This window comes from Staurois parvus, unplaced genomic scaffold, assembly GCF_062004578.1.
Source record: "Staurois parvus isolate SC_StPar_1 unplaced genomic scaffold, SC_StPar_1.0 ptg001365l, whole genome shotgun sequence".
Classification (NCBI taxonomy): Eukaryota; Metazoa; Chordata; class Amphibia; order Anura; family Ranidae; genus Staurois; species Staurois parvus.
Window position 1 is genome coordinate 302,634 of NW_028319161.1, and position 21,292 is coordinate 323,925.

The 21,292-nt window shown below is 41.9% G+C and overlaps 1 protein-coding gene across 1 annotated transcript in view; it reads right to left on the bottom strand.

The window, feature by feature from the left end:
* Positions 1 to 5,792: 5,792 nt before the first annotated feature.
* The window catches only part of LOC149436377 (monoacylglycerol lipase abhd6-A-like), a 30,649-nt gene continuing 15,149 nt past the window's right edge, over positions 5,793 to 21,292 (bottom strand). Inside the window, 3 exon segments of the mRNA XM_089661668.1 lie at positions 5,793 to 9,240; positions 10,088 to 10,188; positions 11,851 to 11,905. Of these exon segments, the coding sequence (XP_089517794.1) occupies positions 9,064 to 9,240; positions 10,088 to 10,188; positions 11,851 to 11,905 (333 nt within the window). The 3' untranslated portion in view covers positions 5,793 to 9,063.

The following is a 21,292-nucleotide window of genomic DNA, read 5'->3' on the forward strand; positions in this document are numbered from 1 at the left end:
CAGTCTACAGCCATTATGAGTGGTTGGCTCAGGAATACAGTCAGCCCGGCACGCTGCCTGGACACGCACAGCACAGTGTACATTCTGCAGAGGATTGCGAATAGACAGGTAAGTGTACTTTACTGTAGAAGAGATATTGCATGTACTCTGCAATAAAAAGCCGACCTGTTTTTAGTTTTTTAAATACAGTTCTACTACTAATGCAACATTCTTTTTTCTACACCCCCTTCCCCAGAAACAGTCATATCACCTGCCAGTAGATCTGTTATTTTTCCATTTCCTTCACCAGGTGCCCACACTGTTCATTCTGCACTGAAAATGCACAGCATCGTTGTCACCCTGTGGACAGGAGCTAACATGAAACAATCTCCTACAGGGTCCCTCCCCTCGGCCGCTCCAGCTGTCTGTCCGATCAGCCACTCTTCCATCCCCAGCGACAGCATTGAATTCTTCCCTCCTATTGGCCAACATCTGGCTAGGTTCACACCTGGCATTTTGTAAATGTGCGGGTTTTTTTGTGGCACATTTTTATGCTACACGTATAAGGCAGCCCATTCATTTCAATGGACTCCCCTACATGCTGCAGACACGCCAGAGTAACTCATGTACCCTTTTGGGAGTTGAACTTCATGCGTTTTTAAACCATGCACTTTGACATATGTTTTATCACATATGAAAATGCACATCTGCTTGCTGTTTTTGGGGTGCTATTAACAATGAATGGCATCATGAGTGTGACATGTTTTCCCTGCGTGCAAAAATGCGCTTTTGCAAGCGTTCACAAAATGCTCCAGTGTGAATGCAGCCTTCCATGGAGTCTGACATTCCCTGTACCTTTTATGCATGCACTAGGCCTGGCTACAGAGAGTTTTGGTCATCCCAGGCACATGCCATGAGAAACCCATTGCTGTCTATGGCTGGGCCTGGCACATAATAATTACTGACAATGCCAAGGCCCTAGTCTTGGACAGGCTGTGCCGTGAGAATGTTTATTAATATGAAGTCTGTATTACAATGTATTCTGTATATTTCATACATGTTATGGCCTTAGAGGTCGGACTTTTTACACGAGCGATAAGATAATGGCACAGAGCACAGTGATCTAGACTATAGGTCAGGAATGTAGCCAGATTATAATTCTCTCTACACTGGGATAAAGGTTATGAGATGTGTGCAGGGTTCAATGCAGAGTCCTGCCAGTCTTGCTGGAAGAGATCTCTAAAATATACCTACACTGATCAGCTGGAAAATTATGAACACCAACCTAATGTTGAGGAAGTCCCCCTTTTGACCCCAAAAAAACCCTGACCTATGGAGGCATTGACTCCACTGGACCTCTGTAGGGATGCTGTGGTATCTGTCCAGTTTGATGCTCACATACCAAGCTGCGGTTTCTAAAGTGAGCAAAATCCTCTCTTGTATTAGGAGAGGTATAGACTCCAGAGAGAGGGATATCATTTTACCCCTGTACAAATCATTAGTAATACCTCATCTGGAATATGCAGTTCAGTTTTGGGCACCAATTCACAAAAAGAACATTGGGGAACTGGAGAAAGTGCAGAGAAGGCCAACCAAACTGGAAAGAGGCATGGAGGAGCTCAGTTATGAGGAAAGTTACATAGTTGCATAGTTAGTCTGGCTGAAAAAAAGACAAAAGACCATCCAGTTCAAAAAAAAAAGTTATAATCCTATACCCACAATTGATCCAGAGAAAGGCAAAAAAAACCAGCAAAGCATGATCCAATTTAAAATATTAAAGGAATTTAATTTAAGGGGGGGATATGATCACCATGTATAAATACATCAGTGGTTCATATAGTGAATTCGGTGTAGATTTTTTTACCCTGAGGTCATCGCAGAGGACAAGGAGGCACTCTTTACATCTGGGGGAAAATTAATCTCCAAATACAGAAAGGTTTCTTTACAGTAAGAGCTGTGAAAATGTGAAATGGACTCAAGTGTTGGTTCTGGTCAGCTCAGTGGATTGCTTTAAAAAAGGCCTGTATTTTTTCTTAGATACACAGAATATAACTGGTTACTAACATGTTAACTTGATCCAGGGAATATCCGATTGGCTCTCGAGGGATCAGGAAGGATGTTTTTTCCCTGCAGGAGCAAATTGGATCATGCTTTGCTGGGTTTTTTCCACTTTTGACACATCAGCTTCAGGGACAATATGTACACTTGTTGCCTAATATATCTCACACACTTTCAGGTGCTATTGTGACAAGATAATCATTGTTCACTTTTCTTGTCAGTGGACAAAATGTTATGGCTGATTGGTGTGTCTTTTTGTCCCAGAAAAAAAACTTCCAATATCCTTGTGTAAATAAATGTGGAATATTTGAAAAATGAGAGTGCCACAACCCAACAAATGTTAGAGGTTTAAAACGCTCCCTTCACCAGCAACTAAGATGTCATTTCCCAGCCCTGATGAAGGGAGAGGAGTTTTGAGCCTTGGAAATGTGTTGACCTCTTCCTTTTCATGCCAAATAAAATTTCTCACTGGACTTATCAAACTTTTGTGATGCTCTCATCTTTCACATACCCCACAGACTACCCCCGAGATATCATTGTCATACCTCTGTCAACAGACAGCTGCCTTTCAAGACCTAACTTTGGACCACTGATTCTCATACACGCCGAAGGCCATTGGTCCTCCAATACATACTTTATTATACTGTGCTTACAGGAGCTAGTTGCTTTTTTTTTTATCAAGCCCCTGTGTGAATCCAGCTAAATGTACTGACTTTAGCTTTACACAAGCATTTACAAGACTTTTGGCTTGCTAAAATCTGGTTTAACCTCCCTGACGGTATTCCCGAGTGTAGCTCGGGGTAACATTTCAGTACCAAAAGCGGTAACCCCGAGCTACACTCGGGCTTACCCTGCGGCACTGCTCCGGCATGTGTTCTTCACTTACCTTACCCTGCGCTCCCACGATGTGTCCCCTGCAGCGTCCCCGGCCATCTCCTCCGGCCGATGCCGGCATCCAGCTTCTGTGTCCTGTCCCTGTGACGTCGGGACGTACAGGCGCCGCCGCCGCCGCCGCCGGCGGGAAATTTAAAAATTTTAAAAAATGTCACTTTTTTTTTTTTACATTTTACACAGTAAAACATTGCTGTTTCAACCTATTTCACATACATATTGTCCCTAGTGCTTTGTCCTGCGCCCTGCCTGCATTTTGTCTGTTCTTTCTGCCTGGAAACTGAGAAATGTCCATGGCGTCCAAAAAGTGTCCCTTTAGGTCAAAAGCGGTTTAGATCAGCTAGAGAACAGCGATAGTAAATCAGAACCACTTGCAGAATTGAGTGATAATGATTCGTGGGGGAAATTCGTCATCAGAAACTGAAAACGATTTTGCGACTGAGCTCAGCAATGTGCGAACTTGGCGCTCTATTTCACATTTCAGTGTTTTTGGTTTGATTATATTATTGAATTAAATTTTTTATTATTTTTATATTATTTTTATGATTATTAAATTATAATTTATGATTTTGTGTTTCAAATTTTATCATACCCGGGATGTTTACTAGACTCTTGTTCGGACAGATTTCAGTGAGTTTTTCCTAAAAATTACAGCCTACAATAAAAAAAATACATATTTCCATGCAAAAAAATGGTACCGCTTTCAGCACCAAAAATCTGAAATAATCATACCGCCAGGGAGGTTAAAGCTACAGCCTGCACCCTTCTACAATCTGTGTTCAGATTGGTTCTGAACAAGTGGTTCTAAGCTTGTTAAATGTTTATTGTTGATGCTTTGAAGAACAGTGTGCAATGTGAGCAGTACAGGCAACACCTTGCACCTCTCTTCTAATCGTCAGCCTCTCCGCCTCCAGCTTCAGTGTGCCTTGGGTGGCACTGATGGTTAGGCATGAGGTGGATGGCACAAGACTGTTCACCCGGAACGGAAGAAAGTATAAATCTGAACCTGGTGATAACAGGACACAAGACCTTTCAATGCTTGTCCCATATCTAAATCCTTCCTTTATCTGACGGATAAGGAAGAGGAAGTAGAAGCTAACCATTACCCAGCATGTTTTTAAGGTGACACTTCTTTAGGTGTCTTGTTTATTTACCATTATTACATATTATTAAGGCAAGTCATAGACGGGTCATTTATCGGCCGAATTTTCGTCCGCACGAAAAATCGGTCAATAAGCACTCCAGCCCGTCGGCCGTTTTTTGCGGATCTCCACATTTATTTTTATTGTTTTTCGTGGACATTGGTGGCAGCATCGCTGCCAGCAATGACAGATCTTTTGTTTATCAGACGATTATGCCCTGATTATCAGTATAAGCAATGTACTCACTGTATCCTGTCAGACAAGCCTGTTTACATGTGACTAGCTGTGATTGGACACAGCTGATCTCATTGTATAGGGCTGCTGTGATTTCCCCAAAAGACATTTGGACATTTGTCCAAAAGACACAGCGGTCACAGAGTGCACTCAATGCATGCTCCAGGGGGAGGCGCACATGTCCATTGATGTCCTCCCAGAACTGGGGAGCAATGCCTATAGTACGGACGGGAAAAGGTTTAAAAACATTTGTTGCATGAATATCACAGATTTCAAATTTTAGCCATAATTGCTGTAATAGATTCATTTATATTATCTTCATCTCCATGTAGTGGCCAAAATGCAACATAGTTTTCTGAAATAATGAGAAAATATACCACATCCAGGCTACTAGACGGAGGTGACTATTATAGGAATAAATCTATTTCAGAATTTACAGCCAAAATTCATGTGACCTGCACAAATGGGTGGGCATTTGTCCAACAAATGTTTTATAAATAGATCCTTTGGAGCAGAGTCATTCTGAAATTGTTCAAAAATGTTTGCAGTCTGTCATGAGGCCTTCTCCTGGGGAACATCTAAACCAGCCTTTCTCTACCTTTTTTAACCAAGAGGAACCCTTGAAATAATTGTCACATCTCAGGGAACCCCTGCTAAGGTTAGTCCATTGCAGGTAACTCGAAAAATTTGACTCCTATGAACTTTTTTGCTGTTCTGCATAGACATTTATGTACACATGGCACTTTCATTACTATGGTAATTGAAAACATTTATCTTACATTGGTGGTCCGTGGATGAATGTCCCCCTTATAGTGGTGGTTAGAATGCCACCCTTGAAGTCAGCTTTAAAGATCATTGGTGTCATTCTACCTGGCTCTGTCAAGTGATGATGGACCTGGAACTTTGTAGGCACCATCAGATGGGAGACCAATTAACCACAGCTCAAGGAGCCCCTAACAACTTCTGGCGGAACCCTAGCTGAAAATGACTGATCTAAAGGGTAAAATGTATATATTTTTAGGTATGCTGTGTGAATGGGAACATATAACAAACATATAGTGGGGTTTTCTCAAATTCGAAAAGTGTCTGCTTTGACATTAAACACAATAATTCCAGACTAGGTAGGACTGGAGGACATGGCCTTGTTAGGAGGGATGAAAGCGGTTAGAAGGAAGATTGGAAGAAATCACTTGGCATATAAAGTACATTAGATAACAGTATTTTCTATGTCAGTGCTAATTATTATAGCATGATTGATGTATTTCTATCTTACGGTTTAATTTCTGATGGTAAGAAATGCCTAGTTACTAAGCAACCTGCTGTTTATTGAACAAATTTGGGTAGGCGTTGTGTGGAGATCATAATTTCATACCGAACGTCAATTGTGGGAAAATGTGCACAGTGCCAGGACTTAAATGCCAGACAATTTGTTGGGTCTTGTGTTCAGTCTCAATAAGAATTACACTGTTCATAAATAAGGCTGACAGGTGGAATTGTTCTGCTTTTTAATGCAAAAGGTAGTTTATTGTTCCATACATTCATTCACGTAGGGTGATGGTCCCCAGAAATTGTGACACACTCATAAGTTATGCTGTTGAGCGGCTGGTAATAACTCATTAGTGGTTGTTAATGTATTGCAGTCTTAAGGTGACTTCAAAATTCTTAAAAACAAAAGGATCAACCCTGCCGCCGATCAAACACCGCTCTCCTCCACCTACAACCAGTGTTTTACTGCTTTCAAATTGTCTTTATTTTCATCAAACTGATAGATGAATAACATATTAGAAAGTGGCAGGTCATCTTTATTGCTTTAGGCAGTAATACATACAGCCCCAACCCACATCATTGCCAACATTCCAAGCAATAACCCAGGTGGCTACAGTAGACATCAGGGGATGCAGGGACCTGGGAATCGACCACTGGCTCTGATCCATCAAGTAGATAAAGTGGGTGACATAATAAATTACATACTGTATATGATGAACATGTCACTAGCAACTAGCAGCAGTTTTGTTATTCAGGGTCCCCCCCGTAACAGTTTTATTACCTGATCATGGCAGTAGATCTGTTGTATTTTCACTTCCTATAATAGGACAACACAGTTCGCTCTGCAGTTAAATCACATAGAGTGTTGTCACCCTGCGATTGGGTAGTCTCAAACCATGTAATCCTACATTGACTGTAAAGTCCAACCACGGGCACATAAAAAACTGTTCCTTGCAGCAGGGCTGTGCCCACACTGCAAGGGTTAATTGCTCATTTATGTCTAGGGGAATAATAACAGAAAATATACTTACTCGATCCTCTGCTCCTTCCCCCCCTAGACTAGTCCTTGCAGCTTCTGCACCCCTACATTCCCTGAGGTCATGAAGACCAGAGTAGGGTCCATAGACCTGCTTTGGACGTGAGGATGCCGAAGGACAGTCCACCATGGCAGGGGAGCACTGTCTGCTGGAGGATCAGGTAAATAAAACTTTCCCCTTTTCCCTAGACAAAATGAGCTGTAAAGGGGGGGGTCTGGGGTGTACAGCACCACTGCAAGGGATCATTTTTTTATCTGCTTGAAGTTGGGCTTTAAGAAATGTCAACAAAATTAAAGCCAAACTGGTGATTACACTAAAAAGGCCATTACAACAGTTTTTTTTTTCTTGTGGAAAAATGGTTTAGGCTGGGTTCATACTCTTGCACTGTGGTAACACGTATTAGCCCTGGTTCACATATATGCAGCCGTGCGTGTCGCGTTTTGCGCGGGCACGAGAGCCCATTCATTTGAATGGATTCCCTTGCCCTACAGCACGCAGAGAAGAAATCCCTGCACTTCTCCTGAACGCGCAGCCCACACGGGAACCTCGGGTCCCAGTAAGGTTGCGTTTTCCAGTGCGGGCGGCGTGCCATTAGAACTAATGGCACCCGTCCACGGGTCCGCATTTCTCTGTGCGGGTGGTGCGGCTGCATGGATTTTCGTGCAGATCTGCAGAGGCACCACCTGCACAGATGTGAACCTAGCTTAAGTGTACATTAATGCAACATGCAAAAACGTGTTTTGTGATTTGATGCACTGTGATGCCATTCATTCTTAAAGGCACCGAAACGCACCTTAAAAACAAATGTACATTGCAGCGCAGCACAATGGACAGTAATATACTACTGTGCGGTGTGCAGCATTTCATGATACAAAAATAGTACAAGCACCTTTTTTTGGTGCAGTAAGCAGGCCATTCAAATGAATAGACTGTCTGAATGCAACGCATGTAATGATCAGGATCACAAGCAGCAACACACATGCACTAACTCAGTGCAACAGTGTGAACCCAGCCTAAATCATATGAATCAGTACCCCTCTCGATTTTACACAGCTTGTTCCAACCCCTACAACTGATACCTGTGCGGGACAGCTTGGCCTGTTAAAAGAAGTGAAAAAAAAAAAACAGCTATTGCCAGGATCAATAGGTAATAATTCTATGTTGGGGGGGGGAGGGGGGTGTAGCTGAGAAATACGTAAACAGCTGTGTTAATGCTAATACATACTGCATCACATATGTATTTTCTGATTTTGCCCATGGTACTATTAGGCATGCTAAAGTCACCTTTCAGGCACACGTGTTATAACTTGATAGGCCACTTTAGCTTTCTCTATGAACCATGGCAGTCATTTGAATTAAACTCCATGGAGTTGATTTACTAAAGGCAAATAGATGGCTCACTTTGCAAGGGAATTTGTCCCGGACTTCCATCATTCAATCATGTGCAAGCACAAAAAGCTGTTTGTTTGTTTTTTATTTTCCTTGTACAAGATTGGGTATTCTTTGCAAAGTGAAACTTCCTTTGCAAAGTGAACAGCCTATTTGCCTTTAGTAAATCAACCTCAATATTCTTATCCCACGTCTTGGTAAGAACATCCGATTGTAATATCTACATAACAAATAATATCCATATTATGAGACGTATACAAGATCATCAGTCTCAATGGCAAATACTAAAATACAGCTCTGTAAATTGTTCAGTCCTTTTTGTGGCTGATGTGAACATGAAAATTTGCATATCAGTTAAGGACATTAATTTGTATTTCTCTGAGTGTGATATTTCATGGAAGCAGGTGTGGCTTCTGATCATTTACATCATGCAGACCCTTAGATCACAGTGCGCATGTTATCAAAGCTGATTGGTGTATTGTGTTGTCTACACAATACTGCTTTGAAGGCACGGTACCAAAATATTCATATAGTATATTGCACACATTCCAAGCAGTGTGCTCATACTTGTATATCTCAGCAGCTTGAAGGACTGGTACTTCCATTGCACAATGACTCACCAGCATCACAGTAAGGGAAGTCTTCTACCTTTGAGGCCCTATCAACAAATATTTCTGCAACAGCAGTACATTGCATATAATAAACAGGTTCAAAAGATCATCCTGCATTTATAGTGGTTTTAAAGTGTTGGGTGGAGAGTTTCGGTGCATCACATTTGTGACTGGTTTCCGTTTGCACGCTTTAAATTTTAAAAGATCATGTTGACTTTGGAATCACCATCAGCATACCATACCATAATCATCCATGTCCGTCACATGCATTATCGTAAGCCTCTGACACATTGGAAGGGATCTGCATGTGGACTTTACAGGCAGATACTGAAGTCCCAGTCTTGTGTTCACAAGGAACTAAACTACTTTCCTAAGAGTTCTACAAGATCCCCTGAGAAACTCAGAGTGGTACAGTATACAGAGAGGAGCAGAGTTGTCCCAGGCATTTCCTGATTGTTAATCATGTTTTTTATTGTTCTCTGTGGTTTGAAGGGAGGATAAAAAGTCCATCATGAGCTTGGCTGTTTTTCTGGGTCTTTCCATCACTACTGAGTGACCACAGTTCTCTAGGATCTCCACCTGGCTTCCAGGTATGGCACTGGACAAGACTTCTGCTCCAGAAACATCCAAGACCTGTGACAGAGGAATAATGAATGAAACATATTAAAGATGCAGGGAAATCCATAAACTGGAAGCGGTGGTTAGCTTATGCACTGGTTATAGAACGTAGAACTAGTTTGGGATGCTTTGGAGTTTGGGAACATTGTTGGACATTCTAAAATTACTGTTAGTTTAGGAAGCTTTAGAGTTTGGGGGCATTGTTGAACATTATAAAATAGAATTTTACCCTGCGACATGATCTAACATGCTGTACACCCAGGTATGAAACAAAACTCACTTAAAGTGTTACTAAACCCGTAACAGTAAAATCAGTCTGTATATGCAGTAAAGCATGCGTGTTATATTCACTGTGGAACCTAAGGGGCTAATAATCTACATTGTGTAAAAAGGCTGTTTGATCCTGTATTCTCTGTTCCTCCCCTTCTTCAACTGTCCCCAATCCATGTGCTGATGGTACAGAGCCCTAGGAGTCACTCTGCACATGCTCAGTTTAGTGTGTATTGCAAGAGAGTTTTTTTCTTTGGGAGGGTGTATGTGATCGGCAAGGGGCCAATCAGCACTGTCCAGACAGAGGGTTAGGGGTTATGCAGCCTCATAGGACAGTCAGAGGAGAATGAAAAGTCCTCCTTCAAGCTCTAACCAGTGCTCAACTAGGCACTGATAGAAGTCACAAGACTGCTATATACTGCTGATGAGAAAAGGTATTTAGTAGTTTATATTTACTAAAATAATAACATTTCCATGTTCTGTGTTCTGTGGGAGACCAGATATAGTGAATTCAGGGTCCTGGATTTAGGAACACTTTTAACTATGTTTCTATATACTATACATATGTCACAAATAGAGCAAAGAGACCCACCTGGTCCTGTCGACCCCAGATGATCTGGGTGGGAACTGTAATTTTGTCCATGCTTTTTTGAAGAATGTGACGTGATTTTTCAGCAACCAAATCTAAAAACACTGAACAAAATATTGCTTGTTAGTTGTCACCATTATCAACTCAACAACAATATGCTCACAATTAAAACATAGCTAAACTCAAACACAAAAATGTAATAATTAGCAGCTTACTAAACCTTAGATGGTGGCTGCGATAGTTTCCTTTTTTCAAGATTTTTTTAACTTTATTTTTATATGGTATTCGTGCAAATAGCACAGTTCCTATCCCTGAGTGGGGTGATGGGATTAGTAGTTTACATTAGTAGTTTACATATGAAAGATAGCATTTTTCTTGGTCTTTGTCGAAGTACTGGTAAACTGTAAAATATTACATTTTTGTTCTTAGTTATGATTTAAATGGGGCCTTTTGTAGAGTAAAGCTGGATATACACTATTGGAAAAAGCTGATACAGTCTCCACTGTATACAGTGCAGATGGAGGAATCTTCATCATCTAATTGGATGTGGGCGCTGATTGGCCAACAATTTTCCACTCTATTCTATTTTATTTTCAGCTCTCTCCCTTTTTTATGTACTCTTAAAAGTATCAATGTCCTCATGCTTCACTATGGGATTCCCCCCCCCCCTTTTTTTCCCTTTTTCTTTTATACGTCATGGATTTTGTGGACAACCTTTCTAATCTATTTTTTTTATGTTTTTGTGACTCTAATGTGTAATATATGTAAAATGATTTGATATAATTTTTTGCAGTCATATTATTCAGACTTCTGATTGGATTAATATGAATAAGCCCATATTTTAGTGCCTATCCCAAAGAAGCAACCACATATAACGAAACATGTTGAGTTTAAGCACTGTGTAAATCTGTAAGATTGTGGACTAGCGTAAAGCGGGCCATAGATGGATCAAAATTCAACTGGTTCAGCAGGGACCTGACAAATTTTGATTCATCTATGGGCAGGTTGCTGTACAGAAGCCTGTCTCTCAATGAACTTCTTTTGGAAGCCTGTTGACAAATTGTTGCTTGATCAGTGTTGCTGGCTATCGCCAGAGGTCCTGATGAGTGTATTCTGATGGTGCGGATGCCTTTGTGGATGGGGGAATTGATTTATTTTCTTTTGTTTAACCCGCTGATAGAACGAAAGAAAATGTATGCATGGCCAGCCTTATTTATTTTAGATGAAGTCTGTTTACTATATATATATATATATATGTTAATTGCATTCATTGTTTACATACAATAATATATGTTTTTATTCTTTATAAATCACTGTGTTTGCGGAAAATAAAACCTTCCCTGGAGGTAAAAAGTAGCAACGTCTTTAGACCTTATTCAAACAGGCTGTTAATATGGGCGCTTCTGGTGCATTTTTCCGTTCCCCCAAAAGCCTAACAAGGCAGCAAGAGGGGATCATACACACTATTTAACTTGGCTTGTTGTATTGGCAGGTGGTGCTGCCTGTCAAACCTGTCCATTAAAGTTCATGGGACGGTGCTGCACCTGCAAGTCAAATAATGCTTGGCTTGTAGTTCTGGTGTGTTCGTTCCATGCAAAATTGACATTTGGCAAAAAAAAAAAAAGGAAAAAAAAAAAAAAAAAAAAAGGCATTCAGGACTGTACATATTTATCCAATATGGATCACTTTTTAAAGACTGCTGCCATGTGAACCTAGCCGAATACAGTAATTTTCTAATCTCTTACAGCAGATAGACTGTCACTTACACGTTCTGTAAAATTCATTATGAGGAATGCGAACATCAACGAGTCCTTGAAGCACCTAGGAATAAAAATGTTTCAATTGGATTAAACATTAAGGATGTGTTACTAATTCAACTTAGAAATAATTAAGTGCAGACTGGTTTCATGGCTTTCCTCTGCAGTTTTTCTCTTTTTACAACACTGGGGCTATGAATGTAGCAGACAGACACTCTCATAGCACTTCCTTGTAGTTGAACTAGGACCTTTCATTAAAGAATATAAATCACAGCAATTAATTATACTGTATGTGCATTCTTAGATTGTAAGCTCCAAGGATCAGGGCCCTCCTAACTCTCTTGTATTGAACTGTATTGTCTCCCGTTATATTGTAAAGCGCTGAGCAAACTGTTGGCGCTATATAATTCCTGTATAATAATCTGTATCTGCACTTACAGTTTTCTCTCAGTCCCCCTGCAAGGGCCCACAAATACCTGTTGAACCTACCAGTGAAATCAGCCAATGCAGCTTCCTGTGATGGTGTGGCAATGATGCTGCATTGCTCCTGAAATCAGGGCTGAGTTGCCACTCTCAGGTAGGCTGTGCCACCTTGCACTACAGTGGGTTGAAAAAAATGTTATAGACAGAGGGTCAGGGGTTATGCAGCCTCATAGGACAGTCCGAGCAGAATGAAAACTCGTTCTACAAGCTTTAACCAGTGCTCAGCTAGACACTGATAAAAGTCACAAGACTGCTATATACTGCTGATGAGAAAAGGTATTTATCAGTTTATATTTACTTAAATCATTGCATTTCCATGTTGTGTGTACTGTCGGAGACCAGATATAGTGAATGCAGGGTCATGGGTTAAGCAACGCTTTAAATTACAAGTAAAAAATTAAAGATTTGCCATCTTAAAGGAAAAGGTTAATTGTGCCTAAGCAGCACTTAGAAAATACTACCATTTTTAATTCCTTCTCCAAAATAGTGCACATCCTGACATGTGACTCTGCCTAGGCACTGCTGGATCTACAGCCTCATTGTTGCACATATGTGAGAATATTTAAGGTATATCCTACCCACACCTGCCTCTAATGACTGATCTAGTAATTATATTTGAATTGAGTTTGGTGATGTCACTACTGCTCCCTCATTGTTCACCTGATGGCCTACTGGAGAGAAAGCTGTAGGAAACCAGAGGATCTACAGTGCAAGGATCTCCCTGCTTCTGCTTCCCTCATTCTGCTGATCTGTGCTTCCTCCACCTCTGTTGCTGCTTCCTGAATATCCCCATCCCACACCAGTCATAAGATCACAGCCCTCAAAATGGCGGGAAACAAAGCCCTGTTCTACTACCAATTGCCCCCTCCAACAAGACACAAGAGAAAAAGGTATGGTAACACAGCCCTGGGAAAATTATCATCTTTTTTGTGCACAAAAAAGGATTAGGATGGATTAGAACTTTTGGCAAAATTGGAATAAGGATTAGGTAAAGGTTTAGATTTTCAGATGAAAACGTAGGTTAGGTCAATTGCTGAAGATTATAGATCACAACGAGGTTTGGGGTAAAATCACATGCATCATAAGCAGTAGTGCCAAATATATAGTGGCAAGGTACAGTTTATTTGTACAAAGATTTCAGGAGACGGAAATGTTTGCAAGGACTGCCAATGCTCCCCAGCAAAATTAACTGCATCTGTTTTAAGAAGCTAAAAATCAAAGCACATATGAAAACCACCAAACCCTTCAGTCATCTTTTTCACATACTGTCTAACTCAGTTGTTCTCAACCACAGGACATGGCTGCGGCCCACTGCTGGGCCCTTCCTTCCTTTCTCCCAAGCCTCCAGTCAGCTTTGGATCCCTTAACCTCCTACAGTGCCTCCCAGCTTCCATAGTGCCACCTAACTGCCCATAGTGGCCCACAGTGCCTTCAAGCCTACTATGAGCCCTCAGCCTCCACAGTGCCCCCCAACCTCCCACAGTGCCAACTAGCCTCCCACAGTGCCCACAGCCTGCTGTAGAGCTTCCAGACCTTCAGAGTGCCCTCATACCACATCAGTGTCCCACAGTGCCCCCCAGCTTCCTCCCGAAACCTCATCCCCATCACGGCCACCAAGTCTGCTGAAGAGTCCCCCTACCAACTCCAGAATTCCCATCCACAGTGACAACCAGCCCCATCCAGACCCTTCCAGACTTTCAATACATGTTTTGTATTCCCAGTCATAGTTTTGGCTACATTTACTGGGCCCTGATCTCAAGGTTAAGAACCACTGGACTAACCTATAATGAAACTCCTAGTGTCTGATGCAGTGGATCAAGTATATAACAATGATGTTTACCCAGAAGCCTCTTCCTCAGGGGTACAAACCTAGGTAACATTATTGGACAAACTGTCTGTCTCTCCTAAATACTTGATAGAGGGCATTTTGTAGGAAGCTTTGAAATAAACACAGTGAGTTAACTCTGGAATTGCTGGAATGCTAGCCTTGAAACAAAATCCTTCACCTTTATTTTAGTCTCTTTGTGTACATCTGATATTGTTCCCCTATAATTGGTGGATAGATCTACACACTTGGCGCAGCAATACATCCTATTATCCTGTGATCTTCACATTTTCTCAGCTGGATTAATTTCTTGGAAATATTCTCTTTTTATCTCACAACAATTAAGGTTATTTTCTGAGGGCTACAGATAATGCCATTGGCTTTTCATGGTTTAATAATATATGTATTTATTTCTGAATGCCAATAATATGTCTATTGTTGACTACAATACCCACATATTTTCTATGTGCCCTAGTGATGACTGGCATTCTTCCAATTTGAAAAATGTCAAATCACTGCTCTAGTGTGAATGGGCCCTAATATCATGGGAAACTGCTTGCTATGTATCTGTGCAAAATAAAAGTCCTGCTTTTAAGCAGACAAGTTTAACATAATTCAATGTTCCTTTAAAAGAAATCCAGGGCTACTTTGCCATCCTCACAACTCATCCCTGCACCAGGCATCAGTGACATATTTGGAGGTATTCAAATTAGAGCAAACAGCTACAGGTGTACAACTATACTTCTGGGAGCTGGAAATTAAGGCATGGAGGTTCCATTGTTGTAATATTCAAAACATATCGCCATCAGGTTCTGGCCCTAACTAAAATACATATGTAGTGCCCCCTATGGGTGCTAGAGAATTAAATTCAGTTTGGCTCACAGTAGTGAAGTAAGCAAGTCTGATTGTGTTACTTTAGGTCAGGCTAGAGGACTCTACTGGTCAGGTCTCTAGTACATCCCCAAGGTTCTGGAGTCTTCCAGGATATTCTTCAAGCTACTGGGCGGAGGGGTGGAGACTGAGATCTGCATATCCATGGGAGTCTGGCCAACCCCAGGCAGGAGGCCTGGCAGTGTGGCAGACAGACCCATAAGTATGGAAGAGCCTTGCTAGCAGCAGGAGTCTGGGAGTTGGATGAAAGATGGATTGTTGAGATGCTTTCGTATAGCCTGGGAAGGGACTACAGGGAACTGGGACCTGCACCACAAGTCCTATCCAGAGGGTACCTTGTTCAGCATGTAGGACTAGCACAGTTACAAGGCCTGAACAAGCAGTCTTATGCAAAACCATAGGATACAAGGGAGAGGGCTGCCAGGTGCCATACATGGAATTCCTTGCTCTGAGATACTCTTCAAGGCAGCCAGGTGGGTGGGTAGTTTCCAGCTGGGGTCTGAAGAGATTTACTTAAAGGGAACCAAGTGCTCCTTTAAAGAGACTTTGTAACTGATCCATTAAGAGACAAAAGTCACTTTGGAGGGAGTAGAGTCCAGGATCCATCCTTTTTGTACATAAAATAGGAAGTTTGTCATCAGAGTTGCTGTTTTTAAGTCAAATTTGGCGTCCCATATACCAGGGCCCAAAATTATCACTCACCTGCTCGCATTTGGCAAGTGAAAATAATGTGGGGCGAGTGTGTCCACTTAGGGCACCAGGATAGGAGCGGCTGCTGACATTCCTCCGGTGCCTCTTCCTCCCCCAATGTTTTGCTCTCTCTCCCTTCTCCCCCACAACTCCGCCTAAGCCCTCCATCTGCTTGTATTTCCTGCATGTCGGTACGGGACTCAATGCTCTTGTGGGTTCCTGATTGTGCACTGGCTGTGTGGCGGCTCCCTGCGGGAAAAGAGTGCTCTCCCCCGCCTAGGGACTTCACTCCTCTGAGACTCTGCTCCATCCCCAGCCCAGTCTTGTTTTATTATGTCTCCCCCCAGCAGCAAGAGCAGGAGAGGAGAAAGCCAAGACAAAGAGCTGCCAGCTGGATGTGTAATAATGGGCTGGCAAGGTAGCAAACAGGAATACAACTGAGCCTGCAGATCAGAATCGTCCCTCATGTAAGTGGATGCTTACCATTTGGAGACACCTGATGTAAAGGGGGGCTCTGATGGGACACCCAATGTAAAGAGGGACTCTGATGGGGACACCCGATGTAAAGGGGGACTCTGATGGGGACACCCGATGTAAAGGGGGACACCTGATGTAAAGGAGGACACTGATAGGGACACCTGATGTAACGGGGGGCTCTGATGGGGACACCCGATGTAAAGGGAGACTCTGATGGGGACACCTATGTAAAGGGGGACACCTATTTTTGTACCTTAATTCTGCATAAAACATTTAACAGTGTAATTTCATGAGATAATTTATGGGGGCATGTTTAGGGACGGAATTAGGAGCGGGGCAAGGTAGGGGTTTGGTAAGGCAACTGGTGGCGAGTAACTCTTAAGGCCTGGCTAGTAGTTTTGAGCCCTGCCATATACCCCTAGACATTATCCAAGTTGTTTACGTGAAATAAAACAACAAAAACAAGCCCAGAGGACTAGATACTGACTCTGAATGGAAGTTGAAAAATGTGTTTTGCCTAGCTGTGCAGCTATAGGGGACCAGAAAACTCAGTGGCTACTTATGGGGTAGTGCCACACATATCACTGATGTGGATTATACCTTCAAAGTGGAACTAGACTCTCTCAATCCACATGAACTATTTTTAATCCTTTTTCTGCTAGCAATAGTAAATAGATAGGAAGGTATATCATGTTTACTCATTTTAAACTTTTTTTTTTAACGTCTTCAGTTGCTTCCTGGTTCCTGGCCTAGGCAAAAATCATTTCATGAATCCCAAGAGTCTTCATTGCCATTATATTATTCATCTGGAGGAGGGAAGCAATGAATTTCTCAACTAAGCACACCCTCCTGAATTCACACCTGAGCAAAGGATTCCAAGAACTAAATGCTGCTCCATGAATCATCTGCCCTTACTGATGATAGCTACAGCTAGAAATGCTGGGGGGTATTTTTCAGAGCAATTTCTCAACAAAATAAAGCATGGAGACATAGTTGGATGGGTGTTGTTTGCTTTTATATGAATATTAATTAATTATAGGTCAAGTTTTTAGGGTGGAACATGTAGAACGTTCCATCTCCTGCACCTTCTTTCCCCCGATCCTCTCCCTCCATGTGACATCAGACAGAGGATCCACTCCCTGCACCTGCTGTCACTTTTTAAATGTAGCACGGCTGTGCAGGGCTGCGCTCACACAACCATATCATTCATTCACAGTTTCCTGTGACTGAATAAACTACAAGTACTGTCACCCACTGTGGCAGACATCTTTGCAGTTTAAATGAACTGTGTGCTTGCTGATCAGCATGCCCATAGTTCATTCACACTGCATACAGAGGTACGGGCAACAGAGCTGCACAGTGTTTGCAGCAGCCTGGCACGGCACCTGCGATCAGCTCCCAGTTTTATAAACCATGTCCCATTTAAAAAAAAAATAATGCACATTTTTTACCTGCAAAAAAAATTTGCATTTATTATTTTTATGTAAAGGTGAACTTAGCCTTTAAAAAACATTTTCAGTTTAAGTTCTGCTTTAGGTTCGGAATTATGACAGGGAAGTTTCACTGCTGGAGTATCATTTTCATGACATTTTAGAAAAGAGTGGCTCATTGGGTCCAGCCCTAACCAAAATATCACATTTCAGTGGAATGGCCCTTTAAATGTTACTAAACCCAGGACCCCGCATTCACTATTTCTGGTCTCCCACAGTACACAGAACATGGAAGTGCAATTATTTATTTTAGTAAATATAAACTGCTAAATACCTTTTCTCATCAGCAGTTAGAGCAAACTTCTAGCAGTGTCCAGCCGAACACATGTTAAAGCTTGTAGTTTTCATTTTGCTCTAGGAGGATGCAGAACTCCTGACCTCTGTCTGGACAGTGTTGATTGGCCCTGTGCTGATCACATGCACTCTCAAAAGAAAAAATAAAAACCTCTCTAGCAATACGCACCAAACTGAACATGTGCAGAGTGTCTCCACACCATATGTCTTATCAGGAGATAAGAGGGGGAGACTGGAAGAAGGGGAGGATCAAGGGGAGGATCAAAGTCAGGATCAAACAGCGTTTTTATACAATGCAGAGGATTAACCCCTTAGGTTCCACAGTGAGTATAACAAGCATGCTTTACTGCATATACAGACTGATTTTACTGTTGTGGGTTTAGTAACACTAAATGTAAAAGGTGTAACTTCTATGTTTCCTATAGGAATTTCCCATACAGAAAAGTTCCAGATAAGGAAATGACCAGGTTTCCTAGATACAGTGTGCCTCCTTTCTACTCAGATAGACCAGAGTTATGTATTATGGCTGAGGCACTAGCTGAGAGCCCCCAGACGCACACATGGTTCTCACTGTCAATCCCTGCTACCCACTGCCATCTGTGCAGACCAGGCTGAAAATAGCTCAGATTATGCTGTATTATGAAATGAACATTAGCTCGGTCTACCCATACGAAGAGAGATTTTATCAGCAGCAGATCTGAAAAAAACGTCACGTGGTCAAATCTAACAAACAACAGCGTTTCCTGGACTGTCATAAATAAAAATGATGCTTGAAAAACTTTCTTGCCACCAGGTGCTTTGATGGGTCTCATTTATCAATATGTCTGTTATGTCTGGGGAACAACTAATCAGATTCAAACCAGGAACATTACATTTGGACAGTGGATGGTTCAATTACTGTCTCTGGGCAATACATAAAGTTCTCATTGCAAAGTCTATTAGGGGAATTCATAAAAGTGTCTAAGGTGTTCTTTAAAATTCTGATGTGACTCCACACAAATGTTGGTGCGGGCAACAGATTCATGTAGCTATTGTAAACAGGTTCTCCTGTACTGAGAATTACTTATTCTGATTTTACTGCACACTGTGAGCTTTCCACATGTGCACTAGAAGCTGCAGCAAGTCGTATCAAGTCAGCTTCATTTTCTGGCTGGAGGACATCAAGCATCACCTAGCACTTTTTTCCTCAGCCTGCCTGTCCTTAGCCCACCCCTTATTGGATTTCAAGTTTTTCAGTCAATGAGGCTCAGCATCACATGCAGGCATTAGCACCGCTTCCTGTTTTCAGGAAGCTATGCCTGCACCCTGTCAGCCCCTCCCACCTGTCATGATCTGCCAGATTGCATAGAGATACACAGAGACCAGTCATGTCACTGGGTCTAAAATAAGATATGTAATGAAAACAGAAATGTTTTATTTAAAAGAGTTTCTTAACCCCTTCACGCCTAAGGGTAAAACAAATCTAAATGCCTAAGCACAATTTTGCAACGTTGACATGTGTTAGTAAAGCTGTACATATCATCACAACTACTTTGTACATCCAGGTGAATTATACCTTGTTTTTTTCAGGACAAATTGGGCTTTCATTTGGTGGTAAATGGTAATGGAGATCTCCTGATTTTTTTTTTATTATCAAAGGAAAACTGGCCCAAAATAGTAAAAAAAAAAAATACTTTTTTTTATTTAGCAGTGTGTTTCTTGCTACTACCATAACCTACCACCAAAGAACAACCCAAAAGAAATTCTCCAGCTCTTGACGATCGCAGCGATACCATATATGTGTTTGTTATTTGTTGTTTGTAGCCGTAGTACAGCCAAGAAACAATAGCGCACATTTTGTTTTTGTCTTTTTTTTTTTTTACCTAAAAACACACAGACACTGACATTAACACTAATCCTGACCTTTGACCCTGACCTTGACCCAAACACTAACCCTGGCACTGAACTAGATCAAACCTTGATCTAGGTATTTTTTCTTTTATTTTTTAATATTTATTTATATTTTTTTTTATTTTACAAACATTTTTTTCCCTCTATGCCAGGAGTTAGAGATACAATGTATCTCTATCCTCCATTCATAGAGAGAGAAAAAACAAGGGGGCCGTGCTGTACAGTGACTGATCACTGTGATAGCCAATCAGAGGCTATCACAGCGATCATGTGACCCAGAATCGAGAGTCCCGAGTCCCGATCATTAGAATGGGACCCGGTGCTCTCAGTGCGGTGCGCTCTCAGCACAAAGACAGGTGTGCAAATATGCGACCCCACCCTAAAAAGCCCAGTTCTGTGAGGCCACATATTTGTGTTACGTCGGTGCAAAATGGTGCAAATAAAAATGTTGCTGAGGGGGGAAAAGGAGGTGCCAGAAAAGGCCAAAACTACTAGATTAAACTTCAGCTTTAAAGTGATTGTAAAGGCTGAAGGTTTTTTTACCTGAAGGTTTTTCGTGCAGCAGCCCCCCCCGCCCCCCCCCCCAGCCCTCTCAATACTTACCTGAGCCTTGCAATCCAGCAATGTGAATGACAGCCTCGGCTGTCCTGAGTCTCTGCCTCCTTATTGGCTGAGACAGCAAGCGGGAGCCATTGGCTCCTGTTGCTGTCAATCACGGCAAGTCAGCCAATGAGGAGAGGGTAGCTCCGTGTGTGATTGGACACACGGAGCAGCGGGTGTCCCCATAGCAAGCTGCTTGCTGTGGGGGCACCCGACAGACAGGAGGAGCCATGAGAGCCTGTAGGGGACCCAAGATGAGGAGGATCCAGGCTGCTGTGTGCAAAACCACTGCACACAGCAGGTAAGTACAGACATGTTTGTTATTTTACAAAAAAAAAAAACCCTTTAGAATTGCTTTAAATATTGTACTCAATAGTCACAAAGAATATAAATGCACTTTGTGTTCCTCAAATGCTTTTGCAAACCCAGTTATTACCTTATTAAAAGTAGCAGTGTCATCACTGCTGTGCTGTACGTGTGCAGGAGGGACCCAATAGACCTGATCACTTGTGTTTAGACAATATTTGCTTATCCCAAAGTTGCGTCTGTTTAGAATAAAAAACTGTCTTGTCTACAGTGATAAATCTGAATTTGTAAATCTGTCTCAGATGTTTTCCCAGTTTCATTGGTGCAGTGGAGGTCCGCAAATAAAACTATTGCACAGGCTAAATGAGAGGCAACCTGATCTGAGTCTATACGGGCTATACGGGCACAGTGGCTAAATGGTTAGCACTTCCTCCTGGCAGTACTAGGGTCAATGGTTCAAATCCCAGCCACGGCACCACCTGCCTGGAGTTTGCATGTTCTCCCT